The sequence below is a fragment of the Hyaena hyaena genome, unplaced genomic scaffold (genome assembly GCF_003009895.1).
Source record: "Hyaena hyaena isolate Hyena2069 unplaced genomic scaffold, ASM300989v1 scaffold_176, whole genome shotgun sequence".
NCBI classification, from domain to species: domain Eukaryota; kingdom Metazoa; phylum Chordata; class Mammalia; order Carnivora; family Hyaenidae; genus Hyaena; species Hyaena hyaena.
In genome coordinates, this window is record NW_024080809.1 from 2,831,322 (window position 1) to 2,855,612 (window position 24,291).

Consider the following 24,291-nt stretch of genomic DNA (forward strand, 5'->3'; position numbering starts at 1 on the left):
AAGCCTGACGCAGGGCTCAAACCCATGAACCATGAGATCATGACCTGAACTGAAGTTGGACATTTAACCGACTAAGCCACCCAGGCGGCCCTAGAATATGTATTTTTTTTTTAAAGGAAACTTTATTTCCTCAAACTGACTTTCTTGAGTCTGCGTTCCTCTTTAGATTTGAGATTTGTGCTACGAGTTCTGTCTTTGCCTCTGGCAACTTGTCCAGCGAGTGCTGGGCTGTGCAGCACTGCCTTCTGGTCCAGTAGCTGTTCTTACTGCTGTGGAGACATTTCTTTCTAGGACTTACCTGTTCATTTGATATTGCTTAGCAACTAAAATGCCCACATTTCCTGCTGTGTCCTGGCTGTTCCCACTGGTGCAGCCTCCTCCTTCCCAGGGTCAGTCAGCCCGTTTCATCTTTTGGATAGTTGTTTTCTTCTTTACTAAAATCTCCCCACCTGCCACCCCCTGCTACCTCAGTCTTTGTGGAACTCCTTATTGAAGTTTGTTGATCAGGGACATTTCATATATTCTTTTATTATTATATATATATATATACAGTTATTAATATATATGTTAATAGACATATAACAAATGTGTTCAATATAGACATATGCATATATACATATATATGTGTATGGTTGCTCTATATGTCATATAAATGTGAAATTAGGCTTCTTAGATCTCCTGAGTTAATTTTCAACTGAATATCCACTTTTCATCTGCCAACATTTTGTGCTTTTTTCTCTTATGTGCTACAGTCACTCTTCCCTTCTTTTTATCCTTGAGGATTTTACAATTTTCCCCTGATAGTATTACTTTAATGAGGTTTTGAGAGGGGGCAGAGATAAGGCATTCTGTTCAATCTGGTAAATATACCCATGATGCTCTGGAGTATTATTTGATCCAGGATAAACTATATACATTGGTATTTTATATCGAATGCAGCCGCTCTAACATCAGTGAGATTATTTTATTTTATTTTTGTGTTTTGAAAAGTCAGTTTTTCATAGCAGATTGATGTCTATTTTCTTAAATAGGCTTAGTAGTTTTCTATCTTTTTCATATCGTGGGATTGTTTAGAATATCAATAAAAAGTAAATGTTTTAAAGAATTTAATAATAAATTGTACAGTTGCAAACTCTTTGAGAAGAAGGTATTAGTACATTTTTCTATTTACATATCAACTATTATTCTATGATGATTTACTTCCCCTTTTGGTCATATCAATTTTCAGGTTTGCATTTTTGGGAAGTCATCCACTATTACTGAGGTTTTCAGTTTTATTAGTATATAATTGTGCATGAATTGTTTTTGCTATTTGCATCTTTATTGGATGAGCCAATACTTTATTTTATTGTTTTTTTTTGATTGTTGTTATTGTTTGTCCCATATTTTTTTATCACTTTTAATCTTTATTGGTTTTCTGTTTATTCAGTTATAAACACTAAAATAGAAATTATCTACCTCCTAATGTTGTTAAGACTACTTTTTCCCTAAGATCTTAAGCTGAATGCATTTTTATAATTAGTCTCTTATTATACTATTGATTTCTTCTAAGTTATAGTGAGCAAGTATGCTCTTTAAAATTAAGTAGAGAAGCAGCATGCTTAGTGGGTACATTAGTCGTTTTAGGTTACTCAAGTGATTACTCAGGTAAGGGGAAATTTGCTAAGTATTTGAGAACAAAAATAAAGTTTGGTTCCTTTGGCATATTATTAACGAAAATAAATAAATACATCATGATAGACTAGAAAGGTTAAAAGAAAGAAAAAGATACACTAAACCAGAGGTTCCCAATCTTGGTTGAACTTCAGAATCATCTGAGGAGTTTAAAAAATTCTGACACCAAGGTTGTACTCCAGGCCAATTAAATCTGAATATCGGGGAGGAGGGTGGAGGCAGGTATCGGTATTGTTTAAAAAAAATATTTTTTTACATTTATTTATTTTTTAACGGACAGAGAGAGGCAGAGCACAAGTGGGGGAGGGGCAGCGAGAGAATAATACACAGACTCTGAAGCAGGCTCCAGGCTCTGAGCTGTCAGCACAGAGCCTGACACGGGGCTCGAACCCACAAACCGTGAGAGATCATGAACTGAGCTGAAGTCAGATGCTTAACTGACGGAGCCACCCAGTCACCCCTAGTCTATTTTTAGCTATTTTCTTCTGTTGTACATGTAAACTGTAATTAAGGATTTTGGTCTAAAAGAAGTAATTAAGAATAGTAGACAATTGAGGCACCTGGGTGGCTCCATCGGTTAAGCATCTTGCTCTTAACTTTGGCTCAGGTCGTGATCTTACCATTCATGAGTTCAAGCCCTGCATCAGGCTCCACACTTGCAGTGTGGAACCTGCTTGAAATTCTCTCTCTCTTCCCCTCCCCTGCTTGCACTCTCTTTCTCTTTCAAAATAAATAAACTTTAAAAAAAAAAAGAGAGAGAATAGTAGACAAGCAATAATAATAGATTTTTTTTAATGTTTATTTATTTTGGAGTCAGAGAGATACAGAGTACAAGCAGGGGAGGGTCAGAGAGAGAGGGAGACAGAATCTGAACCAGGCTCCAGGCTCTGAGCTGTCAGCACAGAGCCCGATGCGGGGCTTGAACCCACGAACTGCGAGATCATAACCTGAGCTGAAGTTGGGACTCATAACCGACTGAGCCACGCAGGTGCCCTACAATAATAATAGATTTAATCATTGTCAACATCATTATTTCATCGATAACTTAAAATACCAATAACACTATATACTGGTTGTGTGTGTGTGTGTGTGTGTGTGTGTGTGTGTGTGTGTGTCTTTCTGGACTTTCCACTTGTCTTGTTGATTTTTCTGTTGAGTTGTATACAATCCTATGCTGTTTTAATTCTATAACTTCATATGATGAAATTACCATTTATTGAGTACCACCCACATGCCTGCATGTATTATCAGAATACTTATTCTTCTGGTATACAATCTCCAGGGTACTTTTTTAAAATTGAAGTGTAGTTAAGATATAATTTCAGGTGTATAACATAGTGATTTTACAATTATATACATGCTGAAATGCTCACCATGATAAGTGTAGTTACTATCCGTCATCATAAAAAGTTATTACACTGTACTTTTCACCCCCATAATATATTTGTTTTATAACTTAATCTCCTTCACCTATTTCTCTGATCCCCCCATCAGCTTCCCCTTCGGCAATTACCAGTTTGTTTTTGTTTGTTCATTTGCTTTGTTTTTAGGTTCTGTGCATAAGTGAAATTATATGGTATTTGTCTTTTTCTGTCTGACTTATTTCACTTAGCATTATACTCTTTACTTCCATCCATGTTGTCATGAATGGCAAGATTTCATTCTTTTCGATGGCTAAGTAATCCATTGTATGTGTGTGTGCACGTATGTGTATATATACACATCTTCTTTATCCATTTATTTATCAGTGGATACTTAGGTTGCTTCTATATCTTGGATATTGTAAATAATTATTGTAAATAATCCTGCAATAACATAGGAGTGCATATATTTTTTCAAGTTAACATTTTCATTTTCTTTGGGTAAATACTCAGAAATGGAATTACTGGATCATGTTATATTTCTATTTTTGAGAAAACTCTATACTGTTTTCCACAGTAGCTACATCATTTTACATTCCCACCAACAATGCATGAGGGTTTCCTTTTCTTCACATCCTTTTTAATACTTGTTATTTCTTGTATTTTTATTTTTTTAAATTTTTTTTTAATATATTTTTTAATTTATTTCTAGGAGAGAGAGAGAGACAGCGTGAGCAGGGGAGGGTCAGAGAGAGAGGGAGTCACAGACTGAAACAGGCTCCAGGCTCTGAGCTGGCAGTCAGCACAGAGCCCGACGCGGGGCTCGAACCCACGAACCGTGAGATCATGACCTAAGTGAAAGTCTGATGCTTAACCGACTAAGCCACCCAGGCGCCCCAATTTCTTGTATTTTTAATTCTATGCATTCTGACTGTGTGAGGTAATATCTCATTGTGGTTTTGATTTTCATTTTCTGGTGATCAGTGATGTTTTCATGTGTCTGTTGGCCATCTGTATGTCTTCTTTGGAAAAATATCTATTTAGGTCCTCTGCAAATGTTTTAGTCATTATTGTTTTCTTGGTATTAAGTTATATGAGTTCTTTATATATTTTGGATATTAACCCCTTTCAGATATATCATTTGCAAGAATCTTCTCCCTTTCAGTAGGTTGTTTTTTGTTTTGTTGATGTTTTTGTTTTGTTTTGTTTCACTAGTCTCAATTGTTTAGTTTTGCTTTTGTTTCCCTTGTCTGGGGAGACATATCCAGAAAAGTATTACTAAGATTGATGTCTAAGAGATTACTACCTACATTTCCTTCTAGGAGTTTTCTGGTTTCAGGTTTCATATTTAGGTATTTAATCACCTGTGTGTTTATTTTTGTGTAAGGTATATTGAAGTGGTCCAGTTTTACTCCTTTGCATGTAGCTATCCAGTGTTCCCAGCACCATTTATCAAAGAAACTGTCTTTTCCCCATTGTATATTCTTATCTCTTTTGTTTTAGATTAATTAACCATATATATGCATGGGTTTATTTCTGGGCTGTCTATGCTGTTTAATTGATTTATGTGTCTGATTTTGTGCTGGTATAATACTGTTTTATTTGGTATAACTTTGTAGTATATCTTAAAATCTGGGATTGTGATGCCTCCAGCTTTGTTCTTCTTTCTCAAGATTGTTTTGGCTACTCAGGGTGTCTTGTGGTTCCATACAAATTTTAGAATGATTTATTCTAGTTCTGTGAAAAATAATATTGGCATTTTGATAAGAATTGTATTCAATCTGTAAATTGCTTTGGGTGTATGGGCATTTTAACATCATTAATTTTTTCTAATCCATGAACATGGAATATCCTTCCATTTATTTCTTTTGTTTTCAGTTCCTTTCATCAATGTCTTATAGTTTTCAGAGTAGAGGTTTCTACTTCCTTCATTAAATTTGTCCCTATTTTATTCTTTTTGATGTAATTGTAAATGGGATTGTTTTATTAATTTCTCTTTCTGCTATTTCATTAGTAGTGTATAGAAACACGTCAGATTTCTGTATAGTGATTTTGGGGTTTTGTTTGTTTGTTTGTTTGTTTCTGAGAGAGAGAGACAGGGTGAGCAGGGGAGGGTCAGAGAGAGAGGGAGACACAGAATCCGAAACAGGCTCCAGGCTCTGAGCTGGCTGTCAGCACAGAGCCTGATGCGGGGCTCAAAGCCACAAACCACAAGATCATGAACTGAGCCGAAGTCGGACTTTTAACCAACTAAGCCACCCAGGCACCCCATGTATATTGATTTTGTATCCTGTAACTTTACTGAATTCATTTATCAGTTCTAATAGATTTTTAGTGAAATCTTTAGGGTCTTCTAGGTACAATATTATGTCATCTGCAAGTAGTGATAGTTTTACTTCCTCCTTATGAATTTGGATGATTTCTTTTTCTTGCCTGATTGCTATGGCTAGGACTTCCAGTACTATGTTAAATAAAAGTAATGAGAGTAGACATCCTTGTCTTGGTCCTGATCTTAGGGGAAAACTTTCGACTTTTCACCATTGAGTATCCTGTTAGCTGTGGGTTTGTCACGTAGTCTTTACTATGATGAGGCATTTCCCTCTCTATCCACTTTGTGGAGAACTTTATCATGAATGGTTGTTGATTTTTTTTTTCAAATGCTTTTCCTGCATCTATTGAGATGATCATATCATTTTTGTCTTTCCTTTTGTTAATGTGATGTATCATGTTGATTGATTTGTGGATATTGAAGCATCCTTGGAATAAATTCCACTTGATCATGGTAAATGATCCTTTTTGTATGGTTTGCTAATATTTTTGAGGACTTTTTCATCTAGGTTCATTATGGATATTGGTATGTTTTTGCCCTGTTCGTGCTGCCCGTGCCAAGGGACATTGGTACATAATTTTCTTTTTTGTGATAGTGTCTTTGTTTGGTTTTGGTATCATAGTAATGCTGACCTCATAGAGTGAATTTGGAAGCATTTTTTTCTCTTCTATTTTTTTGGAATAGTTTGGGAAGGATATGTATTAACTCTTCTTTCAAAGCTTGGTAGAATTCACCTGTGAAGCCATCTGGTCTTGGACTTTTGTTTGTTGGGAGTTTTCTGATTACTGATTAAATTTTATTCCTAGTAATCAGTCTGTTCTGATTTTCTATTTCTTTCTTATTTAGTCTTAGAAGACTATGTGTTTCTAGGAACTTATCCTTCTCTTTTAGGTTGTGCAATTTATTGGCATATAATTTTTCATAGTAATATCTTGTAATTCTTTATATTTCTGCAATATTAGTTTGGAACTACTCTTCTTATTTTTTTATTTTTTAAGCAATCTCTACACCCAGCAGGGGATTCAAACTTATGACCCCAAGATGAAGAGTTGCATACTCTTCTAACTGAGCCAACCAGATGTCCCTCCTCTTCTTCATATTTTATTTTATTTATTTGAGTTCTCTCTCTCTCTCTCTCTTTTTCTCTTTCTCTCTCTCTGAGTCTGACTAGTTTATCAATTTTGTATATCTTTTCAAAGCACCAGCTCCTAAGGTTCATTGATTTTTTTCCTATCTTTCTGCTTAGTCTCTATTTTATTTATTTCCACTCTGATCTTTATTATTTTCTTCCTTCTACTAATTTTGGGCTTTTTTGTTCCTCTTTTTCTAGTTCCTTTAGGTGTAAGATCAGATTGTTAACTTGAGATTTTTCTTGTTTTTGAGATAGGTCTGTATTATTATATACTTCCTTCTTAGAGCTGCTTTTGCTGCATCCCAAAGATGTTGAATCTTTGCATCCTCAGTGTATGATCCAAGAGATGAAGGTAGTAAGACTGGATGGAGAGCTCCAGCTCTGGTACAGTTGCAACAGAGGCCTCAGCCAATGCCACATAGAGTTCTGCAGCTGGATGGCACCTTAGGGTTGTCCCAAGTGGGGCAGGAGAGCAAATTTTTGTCCCCACACTTACAAGGATGTAACCTTGGCCACTTCAGGAGTCAGGGAAGAGTAAAGATCTCTGTGCTTCACAACATCCACTACAGCTCATGTGTGTTATTCCTTTGATATAGTCTCAGATATGATATGGTGTTGTTTTATTTAGGATTCTTGTAGTCATCAGTGTGATAAGTTTGCCTTTTCTTCCCCCCAATGTGTGGAGTACCTGTGCCCAGGTAATTCCAGCTTTCTAAACCAATGCAGAGTATGGGGATGGGGGTGGAGAACAGTCCATTTTACAGGCTCCTGGGTGGCTCAGTTGAGCATCTGACTCTTGATTTAGGCTCAGGTCATGATCTCACAATTCATGAGTTCGAGCCCCATGTCAGGCTCTGCGCTGACAGTGTGGAGACTTCTTGGGATTCTCTCTCTCTCTCCCTCTCTCTCTCTCTTTGCCCTCCCCTGTTCTCTCTCTTTCTCCAAATATATAAATAAACTTAAAAATTGAAAATAACAGCCAATCCACTTTAATTAGTTGACTATACAATATAGAATATACAGAGAGATTTGCTATTTCTTAATATTTAAAGGAACTGACTTGAACTCATCTGGATCTTTGTGGGGGCATAATTCATATTTTTTGGTACACACACATTTGCTTCTTTACAACTGTTATAGTGATTTTATATTTTCCTAGAATATCATTTTATTCCAGAGATTTTAAGTTATAGGAAATACATAGTAAGAATATAGTATCCTAAAGCAAAGAAGATGAATGATTTGTCAATTAGGCATTGCCCATCCCTTTACTTGGCCTCCTTTTTGAAATTTGAGTTGCTGTCTGTACCTCTGAAGGATCTCTCTGGATGCAGCAGAGTGACCATTAGTTAAAGCTTTTCCCTTATCAGACTGCCTTACATTTCCTAAGGGTGTCAGCCCTCACCTCAGTCAGGTGAGCCCTCAGTGCCTATGACTCTTCAGGAAGCACTGGGTGTTTTAAGAGTCCTGAATGCAGAGTATGTACTCTTGAACCCTCCATTCATTATTCCTCAAGAGTCTGATTCATTTTTTCAATTCAACTGAGTATTTATTTAGCACCCACCTTATGCCAAGCACTAATATACGTATATGAAATAAAGCCATGAATAAAGCAGACACCAGTTCCTCCCTTCACTGAGCTGATCCTATACATAAGGATTCAGAAAGTAAATTACATAAGCAAGACACTAGTGCTTCTTCATGCTGAGGAGAGAAGTTAAGTGGGCATGAGGAATAAGAGTTAGGGGGATGGAGAAGGAAGGGGCTTGCATTTGGAGTAGAGTAGCAGAGGCAGGTCTCACTGAGATGGCTGCATTAAGGAAACAGCTGCAGGAGGTGGGGGAGTAAATCCTGTGGCCACGTGGCGAAGAGTGCTCCAGGCAGAGAGCAGCATGCAGAGTAAGGACTCTGAGGCAGGAGCTTGTCTATACTGGCGGGGGTGGATCACTGAGGAAGGCAGCCAGGTTGGAGGGAGAGTAATGTCAGGAGTAGGGGGAGGGGATCAGATCCAAAAGGAAATGGGTTGCCTTTGCTTTAGGTCCTTCAAGGACTTTGACTTTGTGTGAAATGTGGACATTGGAGGATTTTGAGCAAAGGAGTGGCATGACCTGTTTTACTTTTTAACAGGTTCGTTCTGGCCGCTGTGCTGAGAATAGGCCATCAGGACAGAAAGCAGTTAGGGACTGAGGGGTATGTGCTTCAGACCGCCATTTCTTCAGACAGTTCGGCTTGACCTAAGGATAAAATGTAGGCTCATTCTTTTTTAATCCACGTAGAACTCTATTTATTCATTTGCATTAATGAAAGCCAATGGCATGAAAATGACCAACATAAGGCAGCCAAATAAAAGCCCACCGTTGTTCAGCCCATGAGAATGCCATTCCTGTATTGCCTACGGTGGTCACTTTTTCAGGGACATGGTTCTCTTCCATCTCCATCCTGGGAAAAACTGCTCTCCTGAGAACCAGCTTGCTTTTCTCTTCTGGGCATCATTCATCTTCTGGTGTTGTGCTGCTTGCTTTTGTTGACAAAGTGCTCAGAGCTAGATCCGCAGTTTACTTCTAGCAGGAGTATAGGACCTATGGCTTCTGCATTCACTGTTTTTCCTACCCTTTTTTTTATACGGCTCCATTAAAAGGGAAGCTTTTCTTTTATTATTATTATTATATTTTTGTGAGTCCTTTTAAAATGTGGCAAGCTACAGACAAATAATATAGGATGCAAACAGCATCACCTACAGTAAAAAGAAAGAAATCCAGTTCAACATTTGGGTCATTTGTATCCTATTTTTGTTTTCATAAATGCAAATATATATATATGTATATATATACACACAGACATGCACACAGAAGATTTTCAGGATGAAACCTTTAGCAGCTAATACGTTACTAAAACATCCTTATATCTTGACTGGTTTCAGTGGTGCTGTTTTTTTTTCTACTTCAAGTTTCTAAATTTGTTCTTTCATCTCCCAGAAGTGCATGCCAGTGATGCTGGACTTAGACCAGCCATCCAGGTTGGGCTGGATGCTTAGGACCAACAATAAAGTTTGTTAAAAAATATACCTTCCAGGGGCACCTGGGTGGCTAAGTCAGTTAAGTGTCCAACTTTGGCACAGATCATGATCTCACAGCTTGTGAGTTCGAGCCCCATGTCGGGCTGTGTGCTGACAGCTCAGAGCCTGGAGCCTGCTTCAGATTCTGTGATTCTTCTCTCCCCGCCCCTCCCCCAACTGTGCTCTGTCTGTCTCTCTCTCCCAAATATACATCTTCCAGCCTCAGCTACTCATTCTGATCTAATAAGGCTTGCAAACTTTGAAAATATTTTGCACAAACAATATATTTTCTGGGGGCCTGGAATTTTAAAAAATGTTTTTAATGTTTATCTTTGAAAGAGACAGAGTGTGAGTGGGGGAGGGGCAGAGAGCGAGAGGGAGACCCAGAATCCGAGCTGCCAGCACAGAGCCCCATGCAGGGCGTGAACTCATGAGCTGTGAGATCAAGACCTGAGCTGAAGTTAGACACTTAACCGACTGAGCCACCCAGGCGCCCTTGGGATCCTGGATTTTTTAAGACATTTTTTGTTGTCTTTATTGTTGAACAAGTGCTTGACTGTGCACAAAAGTCTTGGATCAGATTCTCCTCATCTTAACGTTCTGAGTGTTGCCCCATTGTCATTTATACTGACTGTTACATCATGTGGTCTTAGTGGCACTCATTAATGGTGACCCTCTCCCCACTCTGACACTTTATTTTTAATTTATTTTAATGCTTGAAACTTGAGAAAAAGAAAAGGCAGATACTTCTCAGCATGGATTTCTAAGAGCTGGTCATTCATTTTGCCTTTTAATCTCAAGTCCTTTTTTCCTTTCTAGAAAGTTCTTTTCTATTATGTCTTGGCCATTACTTGTGCACTACAGATTGTTTGTACTTCCCTTTGGAACATGTTTTATTCATGGGTTGGATTTCTGTGATCTCCCCTCCATTTCCATTTTCTTAAATTTCATCCTTTTTCTCTCCCTTTCCCTTATGTTCTCTGTGTTCTGGGATTACTTCTCAGTTTTGTTCTCTGCAGCCGGTGCAGTGTTCAGCTGTGTTAAGTGAACCTTTCATCAGTTTGGTTAGGACTGTGTTTCGGCTCCTGGGCCTTCAGTTCATCAACTTCCTTCTCATCTCTGTGCTTTTTGGTTTAATAAAAGTAATATAAATATCATTGGGCATAGAAGGCCAACGTCTTTTGAGAAAATCTCCTGTTCGTGAAGGTAAATCCTTTTTAGATGAGAAATTTCCCTTTTGAGCCATTATCTCTTTCTCCCTTTTGTGCAGTGGGATTTTTTTTTTCTCCTCCTGGGCTTTGTGTTAGTTTTTCCTTGGTACCTAATGCTTGAACAAGGTGAAATCTGCCTGGGCCAGGTGTGGAGCTGTATAGGGGAAAACTTCCTGTCTGTCTCCTTTCCTTGATTCATTCCAGTGAATCCCTGAAGTTTCTTCCCACCACTTCCTGCCTTACAGGGGGCAGAATAAAGCCTCACCCACTGGCTTAGAGCAGCCTGTCAGTAAGTTAGCCCACTCTCTGCTTAGCACTGCTCGTGGCATGTGGGGCTGTTTGACAAAATGCTTTTGGAAAATCTGTAGAAGAAAACTCCCTTAGCAAAGGGTGTGATATTGAAAATACCTCAAAGCTGTGATAATCAGTATTTTGTAAGTAATTCTCTTACAGGAAGCCCTTTGAGTGACTCGGATTGTTTTTGACTCATGAATTGGATCTCAATATATCTGGTCTATTAAAACACAAAAATAATTTGTGTTTTCCTTAATCCTTGATTATATTTTCCTTTCCGGTGTCTATCTCTCTTCTGCTGTCTGGAAATGCTACCTCTTTGTTTCCATTCAGCAGCTTTTCGTTACCAGTTTAGAAAGGAGAAACATTTATCGTGACACTGAGTAAAAGTGGAAATATGTACATTTTGGATCCTGAAGTTATGGGGAGTGAGATCTTACTGATCTGATTTTTCTTTTTTGATTGGGAGAAAAATAGAGAACCTTCTAGAAAACAGATAATGCTGTAGCTTATACTCTTCATTTTATCAGGATTGAAGATAAAGTTTTTAAAAAATCCATCAAAGACATAAGGTTATCCGATTTGTTCCTAATCTGCTCTTAGCACAAGGGTTACTCTGTGCCATTCCCAGTATTTTTCAGAGCCAAAAATCCTCTCAGACCAGTAGGTAACTTAGAAACTGTGCTTTAAATCCAAGATGGACAAAAAAGAGGCCTCATTAAAACAGGCTCTCCCCACCAGACCTTCCTCTACAGGGGCTCAAAACAGGCGTCCTTTAATGAAAAATCTTACCGGCTGAGATTAAAGTCAAGAATCAGAATGAAGGACTATGTCCAGGTACCGGTTGGTTTAATCTCCTGCAAGAACTTCATATCCCTTCAACCCTGGCAGCTGTAGATCAAACAGCAGAGTGTGAACATTAAAACCACGCGGTGAGAATAATGTGTCTCTATTTCATTTCTCTCTCCAGGTTTGAGGTTTTTAAGAGCTCTCAGGCTGATACAGTTTTCGGAGATTTTGCAGTTTCTGAATATCCTTAAAACAAGGTAAGATGTTCTTATTTATATGTTTTCCTCATTCTGGTCCCCAAGGCCAAGTTGTAAATATCAGGAGCTTTTGTTTTCATCACCGGAAAGTTAGAGTTCTGTTTTCCTCAGAAAGACTGATCTAACACAGAGCTGGAGAAAGCCCTGAGTATGGTTTGAACTACTCTCTTCTGCAGGGCTGGGGACTGTCTGGTAAAAAGAGAAACAGCTGTGCATGTGGGGAAGTAGATAGTTTTGGGGGGCTGTGTAGGTTGGAAATCAGCCACACCATCCTGGAGAGATGGTGTGCAGCAGATGAGGGATCGAGCAGCTCATTGACTGGGAAGTCCTTGCTTCTAGGTTCTAAATCGCCCCTTTATTACATCACTAAATAAGAAATTGAACCTGAACGCAAAAGCAATGGACACAGTGCTCTTGGAGAGGCAATCACAAACCTCATACGACAAACAGAAAATCATTTCATTTCAAAGTACATTTCAGATGTTCACTTTCTAGCCAGTGTGGTCCCTGGGGCTTGCTTTGTGAATTGCCTTTTGGGGAATACCTAAAAACCTCCCGCTGAATGCACCATGACGACTTCTGTTAACTGTGTTATGATCTGGAAAACACTACCGGACCAGGAGGAAAAATCCCCCAGAGATCTCTTGCCTGATGACCTGCGGGTTTGCAGAACTGGCTTGAAACCAGGCTGTCTTGATGAATAAACTAATAAAAGAGGTTAGACATACTCTAATGGAGAATAAGTACAGGCCATAAATTTCTCTTATAGGAAATTACACTTTAAGAAGCTCACTCCTAATGTTCCATTTCCTCGTAGGTTGACGTGTTTGATAAATGATTAAAAACAGGATGCTTCTGGATTTTGTGATTTATAATTAATATACACGAATGGGAGGGGGGTGGGCTTGGATTTGGCTTTGTTTTCCCAGTTAACTGAGGCTGGAACTCAGCTTCCTAAAACTGTCATATCCAACAAATGTGATGGGCTATGGGTTTTCCTCTTTGGGGTTAGTGCTTTTTGTTTGTTTATTTTGGTTTGTTTTAATTCTAAATTGGTTTTTCCTTGCTAACTATTCATCTGTGTGCCCGTGGGATAAATTCTCTTTGTTGTTAGCCAAGTTAAAAAGCAAATGAGCCTCTAATGCAGTAGAAGCCCTCTATTGAATGCCCCCCACACTGCACTTTCATTACCCTGGGGTCAGAGTTTATTGGTGTTCCATTTAATGTTATGTAATATTATTAATATAGAGTGAATGTTGTCATTCTTCCTATTTCTTCTGAGTGACAGTAACCTTTGTTTCTACCTTTTTATGGCCCTTCTGTGCAATGAACTCATATAACTTTTGAAATTAAAATTATCCATAAGTTAGCAATCCTCAATGCTTACCTATGTTACATTTGCTCCACTTGACTATATTTTTTGGGGTAGAATTGGTACATATCCAGTGCCAAGCACAGGGACTGTATTTAAGAGGCACTTTTTTTTCCCCTTGTGGAGAAGGTGTTACGTGGAGTTAACCACACTCTCTAACATGGTATAGTGTCCCTCGTTCCCTGTTTCATGTTTACATCATAAATTCGAGGATTTTAACCCTCTGATACCAGTGTTTTAAGAATGTGTCCTTACTCCAAAGAATAACGTGGCGAGAGCTGTGTTCTCATTTTTCTTGCATTCCACATGGATCCTTTTTGGACTTGGGAGAATGCTAAGCCATGTGAATAAAATATCTTTTTCTGGGCTTTTATCAAGAGACCCACCAATTTCCCAATCCTTGGAGAAGATTCCTTTTCCTTAGGTGCAGGAACTAACACTAACGTCTGTGGTGCACAGTCCACCAATGAGGCCACTGGTATGAGTGAGGCTCGTTCTCCCAGAGGGGAAAGAGCCGAAGCAACCAGCAAGGGACAGATGGGACTATAAATCAGGAGGGAGTGGCCTTAGGGAGGAGTCATGGGGTGGCAGGAGGCCAGGTGTCTGCTATTTTGAGCCCCAAATAGCATCTCCCCAGCATCCTACTTCCCACTCAGTTAAACTCTTTCTATGGTGGAGCGAGTTTTCATCACAACCCCACCACTTGGATTGTCCCAGTTCCTGTTGCTTATGTAGGTGGCTGAGTTAATTCAGCAAGCCTGAACTGACCATCTATTTGTACTAGCAACGAAGTGGGTGCCAGGTGGGTGTCCTGCTTTTATGAGACTGGAAAACTAAAGCTCTGATCTGTGGCACTGTGCAAGCAGGTTCCCTCCAAATTACTGCTAGCGTGACACTGATTGCACATGCCTGGAAATGGACTCCATCCATTCCACAGTGGCCCACACTGTCAGTGCTCAAAAATTTTGTTAAATGAATATTAAAACACCATTTACCGGGACGCTGCTATTTTGCAGACCCTGTAGGAGACCAGCACCTGCGCTCAAGGAACCTCCAGTACGGTAGAGGTGCTTATATTTTAGGGAAGGGGGCCTTCTCTCTAAAACTTTCCCTAAGGCCCTTGAGTCCAGGTGGCAAGGAGGGGCTAAGGACAGAGGTGAATCAGAAGTGGCAGGGGCTGGGAAGGGGGTGAGGCACAGATGAGAGGAATGGACCCAGGCTTGACATGAGTGTGGGGCAGTCAGCAGTCAAGGATCTTTTCAAGGAAAAATCTTAGGTAAACTTCCCAGAAAACTATGTGTCATCCAGGCAGGAATGAGCTCAGGCATGTGGGGGCCACGAAGGGTGGTGCTGACCTCCAGTCATGGAAGCTGCAAAAGCACATGGGTTAGAGAACATGGCCATCGGGGGGAGCTTGGAGTAGTCCTGTGCTCCTAGAGATTGGGGGTTCTGTGGTGGGAAAACAAAAATGATACTAGGAAGGCAGGCACAGGCCAGATCCCAGGCACAGAAGAAAACTTGATTTAATTTGTAAGAACTCTAGAGGCTTTAGACCAGATCTCTGAGCCTATGTTCTCTTTAGGTGTCTGGCTAATCTCATCTGTTTCCCTCTGCACACCCCAAAGCCCAGAGTCCAAAGGATCTGATGCTGAGAAGTGGACCTATGTTCTGCCTATGTTCATGGTGACCTTCCAGAAGGGTGGGTGCAGCCCTATAATCATTTTTAGGGGGATTTTGTCTGGCTTTCTCAGGTGGCCAATCCCCACCAATCTGTGGCATTAGGTAGGGATAGAGATAGTGCAAATGTGATTTGAAATAATGATTTGAAATTGTAGCTTCACTTTCTGTCCTTGGGCTGCCCTGCTTGGCAAAGAGCTGGAAGAAACAGAGCAGAGAAGTATATGGGGAAGAGAGTGAGAGAGAGAGAGAGAATTAAGAGGGCAGCAAAGGAAATGAGAGTGAACAAGATGACAGAAAACACAGATGAAAGAAACAAGTCACAGTTATGGGACAGCCTCAGGGCCATTCCTTAAGCTACCAGCCCAAATGGGGTCCTAATGTGCTCCTTGTCTGGAAAATGGCATATTGAAGGGGATAGGCTCCCCTCCATGTCATCGTCTGAGCATTGACAATGCCTCAGTGGCCCTGAAAACTGGCGAGCAGACTCCTAGATGAGAGCACACTTATTCTACACTCACAGAAAAGCATCTCTGTTTTTTTTAATTTTTTTAATGTTTTATTTATTTCTGAGAGAGAGGGAGAGAGAACGTGAGCAGGGGAGGGTCAGAGAGAGAGACACACACACACAGAATCTGGAACAGGCTCCAGGCTCTGAGCTAGCTGTCAGCACAGAGCCCGACGCAGGGCTCGAACCCATGAACCGTGAGATCATGACTTGAGCAGAAGTCAGATGCTCAACCAACTGAGCCACCCAGGTGCCCCTAAGCATCTTCTCTTTTAAAAGCTGTCATTCTGATCTCCTTTCATGGGTACAGGTTGTTGATGAAAACAGGGGTCATCCTAACAATTTGTTTTAAATGGAAACGGCCTTACTAATTATCAAAACAGACTATAGCTCATTGTAAACATTTCAACAACATAAGAAAGCATAAAGGATAAAGTAAAACTTCCCCACCTCTTAAGAACTTCCAAGGCTAAGTCCTTTAATAAAAAGAGTATTCCCTATGGAAACTGCTGCAATGGCTTGTGCAGGTGGAGGCCACATCGTGAGGGCTCTTATGTGTCATGGATTTAACTTGGAGAGCAAGAGGGAATTGCTGAAGAGTTTAAGTAGAGAGGAACATGGTCAGATTTACATTTTAGAAAGACCTACCAGTCCACCAATTGTATGATGGGTTTGAAGCATCTAAGACTGTAGAACATTAGACGAGTCAGGGCAGTTGTCCAGGTGAGTGGTATCAGGAAATGGCCTAGGCAAGGCAAGTTGAGGTGGAGAGCAGGAAGAGAGGTGGAGAGATTACTTAAGGGGCAGAATTGATACAACCTGATTTTGTTTAGAGTTCAGAACATTCATCTCAATGTAGTATAGGCCAGGTGACTTTTCAGGGGCAGGTATCTTACATCTGTCTATCAAAGTTACCAATAAAACAATAAAGCCGTTGACACTTAGCTATAACCTTTACCGGAAAGTAGGAAAATAGTGGACAAGCTGAACAGGGACAGATTTCCCCTTCTTTGTAGAAAGTGAATGACAGTTTAAGTGTTAACCAAAACATGTCTTGTTAAATACACTGAAGGCAGAGATGGCTTGTGCCATCTCTGGGTTTATAGCTATACTTTAAAAAAGAGAAAGTTTTTCTCTTCTATCTATGGGGTCCTGGAAAGGTCTCTGATCTATAGGAACAGAAACATATCTGTGCCTGCCCTTGGAAAATTCACTGTATCCAGTGATGTAAATTTCCCCAGTCGTTATTGAGAACTCATGAGTTTGGGATGCAGCAATGATAAGGACAACATGAAAATGATTTTCTTTAGATGAGTTAGGCTTTCATAAGGGCACAGTCCTGTCCCCCAAGGCATGAGAAAGGGTCTTGAATCTGAATGGTTCCAGTCATTCTAACCATTGGAAAGTTTGTGTTTGGCTCAGATCCATGGCCTTGGCCAAAGACCTATGCTTATTTCCTTTTTTAAAAAAATATTTTAATGTTTCATTTATTTCTGAAGGGAGGGGAGGGAGAGACAGCGTGAGCAGGGGAGGGTCAGAGAGAGAGGGAGACACAGAATCTGAAACAGGCTCCGGGCTCTGAGCTGGCTGTCAGCACAGAGTTTGATGCGGGGGCTCGGACCCACAAGCCATGAGGTCATGACCTGAGCCAAAGTCAGATGCCCAGTCGACTGAGCCACCAAGGCGCCCCTGACCTATTCTTATGTCCAATGGCCCCTTTGGCCATGCAGAGCACACAAACTTGGCCCTGATACCCAACCCCTCCTCCCATGGAGCCCTGTGCAACCTGGTGAGGTTCAAATTTCAGAATAGGGAGTAAGTTCACCAAGAGTTAATTCTGCATCTTTTTCAAAGAGCTTTTAGAAAATTGCCTGGTTGTGTAGTTTAATTTGGGAAGCAAATTCCTAATACTAGCGATCTGTAATGATGATGCTAATGCCATAAAGTAATCAGATTTCAGCCCTGAATACGGACTCTTTCAGCATCAATGATGAACTGTTCCACGTACATCAAGATCTCCCTTAAGCACTATTAGTATCATTAAGACAATCATTTAGAAATTAGTAGTCACCATATTTAGGTTGTTTTTCCAAAGCACCAAGAGGCTCAAAGGCTGCAATACTTTTAATATCTCACAAGTGTTCCATATGGTGGTTGGTGGGACACTGTTTGTTCAGGTTCCAAGGACCTGGGATTTTGTAAGTGAATCAACTCGGTATTTAATTACCCTTTCAGAAAATGAACAGTACAGATTTTCCTTGACTTATGATGGGGTTATGGCCAGATAAACTCATTGTAAGTAAAAAATATTGTAAGTTAAAAATGCTTCCAATACTCCTAACCTCTCAAACAGAGCTTGGCCCAGCCTACCTTAAATGTACTCAGAACACTTAAATTAGCCTACACCTGGACAAAATGATCAAACGCAAAGCCTATTTTACATTAAAGTGCCAAATATTTCATGTAATTTATTGAATACTGTCCTGGAAGTGAAAAACCGAATGGTTGTGTATTGATTGTTTGCTCCCGTGATCACGTGGCTGACCGGGGACTGCAGCTCACTGTCACTGCCCAGGATCATGACAGAAATGCCACATACTGCTAGCCCAGGAAGAGTCCAAAGCTCAAAACCCAGTTTCTTACTGAATGCAGATGGCTGTCACACCATTGTAAAGTCAAAAAGTGGTAAGTTGAACCACTGCTAAATCGGGGACTGTATGTACAGGCTTCTCTGAGATTTCTTCTTTGCTACCGGCTACCTGTTCCTCATCTGATTCTTACTCTCCAGTGGTAGCTCACACCTTGGAGGACTCACAATGTAGAAGCAGGGAGGTTTTGCTCTAGTTTGGCTTCCCATTAAGAAACTAGTTGGGAACAGGACATATACGGTGTTCCAGCCACAACAATGTTCAGTTCACTGATTGCCAGAGTTGCTTTCCTCGGTGGCTCATTGGGTAGATGTCATATATCTATGTGTTTTTTTTTTTTTTATTTGATTGATTGATTGATTGATATAAGCTTCATGCCCAGTGTGGAGCCCAGTGTGGGGCTTGAACTCATGACCCTGAGATCTAGACCTGAGCTTAGATCAAGAATCGGATGTTTGACCAACTGAGCCATTCAGGTGCCCGTAGGTGTTTTAATTTTAGTCTGATTGTCTCTGGTTGAAGAGATGTCCTTTGAGAGAGAGAACACTCTGGAAGTCCAGTGAGTGGGACTCTGGGGCCGACAGGCTGCTCCAGGGAAAAGAAAGGCAAGTTATAGGATCTCTCAGCATTAAGGAGAGGCTTAAGTGGAATATTTTAAACATTATTTTGGTCAGTTGGTGATCTCCATTCATAGCTTCAGAAGTTATTTAGAGGTGGTTGTATGACCCATGGTGGCATGGACAAAAGGGACAAAGGCCAGGATTTAGCAGATCTGTGCTTGACCTTGCCAATGGCAGGTCCAGACAAGAACTTGCAGAGTCATGGAGCTAATCATCCTGTTGTACACAGTAGTGGTGATATAGGATCCACTCTCTCTTCTCAGATGGAGACAGGCTCAGACCTAATTGATAGACCTGATTAATTGTTAGATTCTCAGAGAGCTTAGTGGGTATCAGTCCCTTCTGTTGTAGGCAGATGGCTTTAATTGCAAGTGACAGAGCCTGTTTTGAACCAGCCTTGGTAATGACTGGGATTCAAGGGAGAATTGAGCATGTGTGGATCCAGGGGTCAGACTCTCTCATCAGGATTCTTCTTCTCTCTTTATTTTTTTAGCTTACATTCTCAGGCAGGCTTTCTCCAGGGCAGATGGCCTTCTAGAGCTCCAGACTTAATATTTTTTGCACCCAGATCTCAGAGGGAGAAAGATTCTTTTTATCCTGCTCAGTTTCTGAGAAATGCCTCTGATAGGCCTTACTGCGTAGCCTTTTAGAGCCGGGAGTTCCTCCATCAGCCTGTGTGGCTCAGGCTGCCCAGGTAGAGAGAGAGGTAGGAGTCTTCGAGCGCCAGAGGCTGAGGACAGGTCTGTCCTTGGAGAAGAGGTGGGACAAACCAAAAAACAATAGAAACAGCTGTGTACTTCTTCTCCAAATTGTTGTGTTAAATAGGATTTGGATCAGACAGACCTGGTTAGAATATTAACCCCACCACTTACGTTTACCAACCATGTCGTCTCATGCAAGCTGCTTAAGTACACTAAGCCTCAGTTTATTTGGTTAGTGAGAACAGTGATAATGCCTGTATCAAAAGGTAAATGACAAAAATCTGAAGAAAATGAAAAAGCCAACACAGTGCCTTGCACATAATAGGCATTTTTAATTTTTTGTGATTATAAAATATTTTTTTATATATTTTATATATAAAATAAAAATTTTTTGTGATAATTTTGTGAAAATAAAATTATCAATTATTTTGAGAGAGAGAGGTAGAGCATGAGTTGGGGAGGGACAGAGAGAGAGGAAGACACAGAATCTGAAGCAGCTCCAGGTTCTGAGCTGTCAGCACAGAGCCTAATGCCGAGCTCAAACTCATGAACTGTGAGATCATGACCAGAGCCAAAGTTTGACACTCAACTGATGGAGCCACCCAGGCGCCCCTAATACTGGCAATTTTTATATGCAGCTCTTATAATATGGCAACTTTAGAAATGACCAAGAATGATAGAGTAGACATTTTTATTATTTTTCTGTTTTTTTCATATTTTAGTGTCAAGTTGGTTTCCATATAACACCCAGTGCTCATCCCAAGTGCCCTCCTCCATGCCCATTACCCCCCTTCCCCTCTCTCCCACCCCCATCAGCCCTCAGTTTGTTCTCAGCATTTAAGACTTTCTCATAGTTTGCCTCCCTCCCTCTCCCCAACAATTTTTCTCCTTCTCCTCCCCCATGGTCCTCCATTAAGTTTCTCCTAATCCACCTATAAGTGAAAACATATGGTATATGTCTTTCTCTGCCTTATTTAACTCAGCATAACACCCTCAACTTCCATCCACATTGCTACAAATGGCCAGATTTCATTCTCATTGCCATGTAGTATTCCCTTGTATAGGTAAACCACATCTTCTTGATCTATTTGTCAGTTGATGGACACTTAGGCTCTTTTCATGTTTTGGCTATTGTTGAAAGTGCTGCTATGAACATTGGGGTACATGTGTCCTTATGCATCAGCACTCCTGTATTCCTTGGGCAAATTCCTAGCAATGCTATTGCTGGGTCATAGGGGAGTTCTAGTGTTAATTTTTCGAGGAACCTCCATACTGTTTTCCAGAGGGGCTGCACCAGTTTCCATTCCCACCAACAGTGTAGGAGGGTGCCCGTTTCTCCACATCCTCACCAGCATCTATAGACTCCTGATTTGTTCATTTTAGCCACTCTGACCATTGTGAGGTGGTATCTCAGTGTGGTTTTGATCTGCATTTCCCTGATGATGACGGATGCTGAGCATCATTTCATGTGTCTGTTGGCCATCTGGATGTCTTCTTTGGAGAACTGTCTGTTCATGTCTTCTGCCCATTTCTTCCCTGGATTATTTGTTTTTTGAGTGTGGAGTTTGATGAGTTCTTTATAGATTGGATACTAGCTCTTTATCTAATATGTCATTTGAAACTATCTTTTCCCATTCCGTCAGTTGCCTATTTGTTTTATTGATTTTTTCCTTTGATATGCAGAAGCTTTTTATCTTGAGGTTGCAATAGTTCATTTTTGCTCTTGATTCCCTTGCTTTTGGGGATGTGTCAAGTAAGAAATTGCTACAGTTGAGGTCAAGGAGGTTGTTTCCTGCTTTCTCCTCTGGGGTTTTGATGGTTTCCTGTCTCACATTCAGGTCCTGTATCCATTTTGAGTTTATTTTTGTGTATGGTGTGAGAAAGTAGTCTAGTTTCATTATTCTGCATGTTGCTGTCCAGTTCTCCCAGTACCATCTGTTAAAGAGGCTGTCTTTTTTCCATTGGAAAAAAGATTTTTCCTGCTCTGTCAAAGATTAGTTGGCCATACCTTTGTGGGTCCAATTCTGGGTTCTCTATTCTGTTCCATTGGTCTATGTGTCTGTTTTTGTGCCAATACCATACTGTCTTGATGATTACAGCTTTGTAGTAGAGGCTAAAGTCTGGGATGGTGATGCTTCCCATTTTAGTATTCTTCTTCAATATTACTTTGGCTATTCGGGATCTTTTGTGGTTCCATACAAATTTTAGAGTGGTTTGTTTTAGCTTTGAGAAGAATGCTGGTGCAATTTTGTTTGGGATTGCATTGAATGTGTAGATTGCTTTGGGTAGTAATGACATTTTAACTATATTTATTCTTCCGATCCATGAGCATGGAATGTTTTTCCATTTCTTTGTGCCTTCTTCAATTTCCTTCATAAGTTTTCTATAGTTTTCATCATACAGATCTCCTATATCTTTGGTTAGGTTTATTCCTAGGTACTTTATGGTTTTTGTGCAATTGTGAATGGGATCAGTTTCTTGATTTCTCTTTCTGTTGCTTCATTGTTGGTATATAAAAATGCAACCGATTTCTGTAAGTTGACTTTGTACCCTGCAATTTTGCTGAATTCATGGATCAGTTCTAGTAGGCTTCTGGTGGAGTCTATCGGGTTTTCTATGTAGAGTTTCATGTCGTCTGCGAGAAGTGAATGTTTGACTTCTTCTTTGCCAATTCTGATGCCTTTTATTTCCTTTTGTTGTCTGATGACTGATGCTAGGACGTCCAGCACTATATTAAACAACAGTAGGGAGCGTGGACATCCCTGTCGTGTTCCTGATCTCAGGGGGAAAGCTCTCAGTTTTTCCCCATTGGGGATAATGTTAGCTGAGGGCTTCTGATAGATGGCTTTTATGATGTTTAAGTAAGTTCCTTCTATCCCGACTTTCTCGAGGGTCTTTATTAAGAAGGGATGCTATATTTTGTCAAAAGCTTTTTCTGCATCTATGGACAGGATCATAGGGTTTTAACTTTTCTTTTGTTAATGTGATGTATCACATTGATTGATTTGCAAATATTGAACCAGCTCTGTAACCGAACACTTGATTATGGTGGATAATCCTTTTTATGTGCTGTTGAATTCGACTTGCAAGTATATTGTTGAGGATTTTTGCATCTGAATTCATCAAGGATATTGGCCTGTAGTTCTCTTTTTTTGCTGGGTCTCTGTCTGGCTTGGGAATCAAAGTGATGCTGGCTTCATAGAATGAGTCTGTAAATTTCCTTCAATTTCTATTTTTTGGAATAGCTTGAGAAGAATGGGTATTAACTCTGATTTAAATGTCTGTTAGAATTTCCCAGGGAAGCCATCTGGCCCAGGGCTATTATTTGTTTGGAGATTTTTGATAACTGATTCAATTCTTCACTAGTTATGGGTCTGTTCAGATTTTCTATCTCTTCCAGTGTGAATTTTGGTAGTGAATGTATGTTTAGGAATTTGTCCATTTCTTCTAAGTTGTCCAGTTTGTTGGCATATAATTTTTCATAGTGTTCCCTGATAATTCCTTGTATTTCTGAGGGATTGGTTGTAATAAGTCCATTTTCATTTATGATTTTGTCCATTTGGTTGTTCTCTCTTTTCTTTTTGAGAATCATGGCTAGAGGTTGTCAATTTTATTTTTTCAAAAAACCAACTCTTGGTTTCATTGACTTGTTCAACTGTTTGTTTTTTTTTTTTAATTCTATATTGTTTATTTCTGCCCTGATTTTTATTATTTCTTTTCTTCTACTGGGTTTGGGGTGCTCTTGTTGTTCTTCTTCTACTTCCTTTAGGTGCGCTGTTAGATTTTGTATTTGTGCTTTTTCTAATTTCTTGAAATAGGCCTGGAGTGCAATGTACTTTTCTCTTAGGACTGCCTTTGCCTCATCCCATAGAGTTTGGATTGTTGTATAATTATTTTCATTTGTTTCCATATATTTTTAAATTTCTTCTCTAATTGCCTGATTGGCCCATTCGTTCTTTAGTAGGGTGTTCTTTAACCTCCATGTTTTTAGAGGTTTTCAAAACTTTTTCCTGTGATTGATTTCAAGTTGCATAGCATTGTGATCTGAAAGTGTGTATGATATGATCTCAATTCTTTTATATTTATTGAGGGCTGCTTTATGACCGAGTATGTGATCTGTCTTGGAAAATGTGCCATGTGCACTTGAGAAGAAAGTGAATTCCATAGCCTCAGGATATAGAATTCTAAATATATCTATCAAATCCATCTGGTCCAATGTGTCATTCAAGTCCATTGTTTCTTCAGTGATTTTCTGTCTAATTCATCTATCCATTGCTGTAAGTGGAGTATTAAAGTTCACTATTTATTAGCACATTCTTATACATAAGATTGTTTCTGTTTGTGATTAATTGTTTTATGTATTTGGGTGCTTCCATATTTTGTGCATAGACATTTATAATTGTTAGCTTTCCCTGATGGATAGAACCTGTAGTTATTATGTAATGCCCTTCTTCATCCCTTGTTACTGCCTTTACTTTAAAGTCCAGTTTGTCTGATGTAAGTATGGCTACTCCAGTTTTCTTCTGACTTCCAGTAGCATGATAGATATTTCTCCATCCCCTTTCAATCTTAAGGTGTCTTCAGGTCTAAAATGAGTCTCTTGCAGACAGCATATAGATGGATTTTGTTTTTTTCTCCATTCTGCTACCCTATGTCTTTTTAT

The 24,291-nt window shown here is 39.8% G+C and overlaps 1 protein-coding gene across 1 annotated transcript in view; it reads left to right on the plus strand.

Annotated features, from left to right (window-relative positions):
• Positions 1–24,291, plus strand: part of LOC120237306 (calcium-activated potassium channel subunit alpha-1) — a 549,540-nt gene that overhangs the window by 483,158 nt on the left and 42,091 nt on the right. The window contains exon 6 of the mRNA XM_039240526.1: positions 12,027–12,102. Coding sequence (XP_039096457.1) covers positions 12,027–12,102 — 76 coding nt within the window. The remainder of the gene's footprint in view (positions 1–12,026; positions 12,103–24,291) is intronic.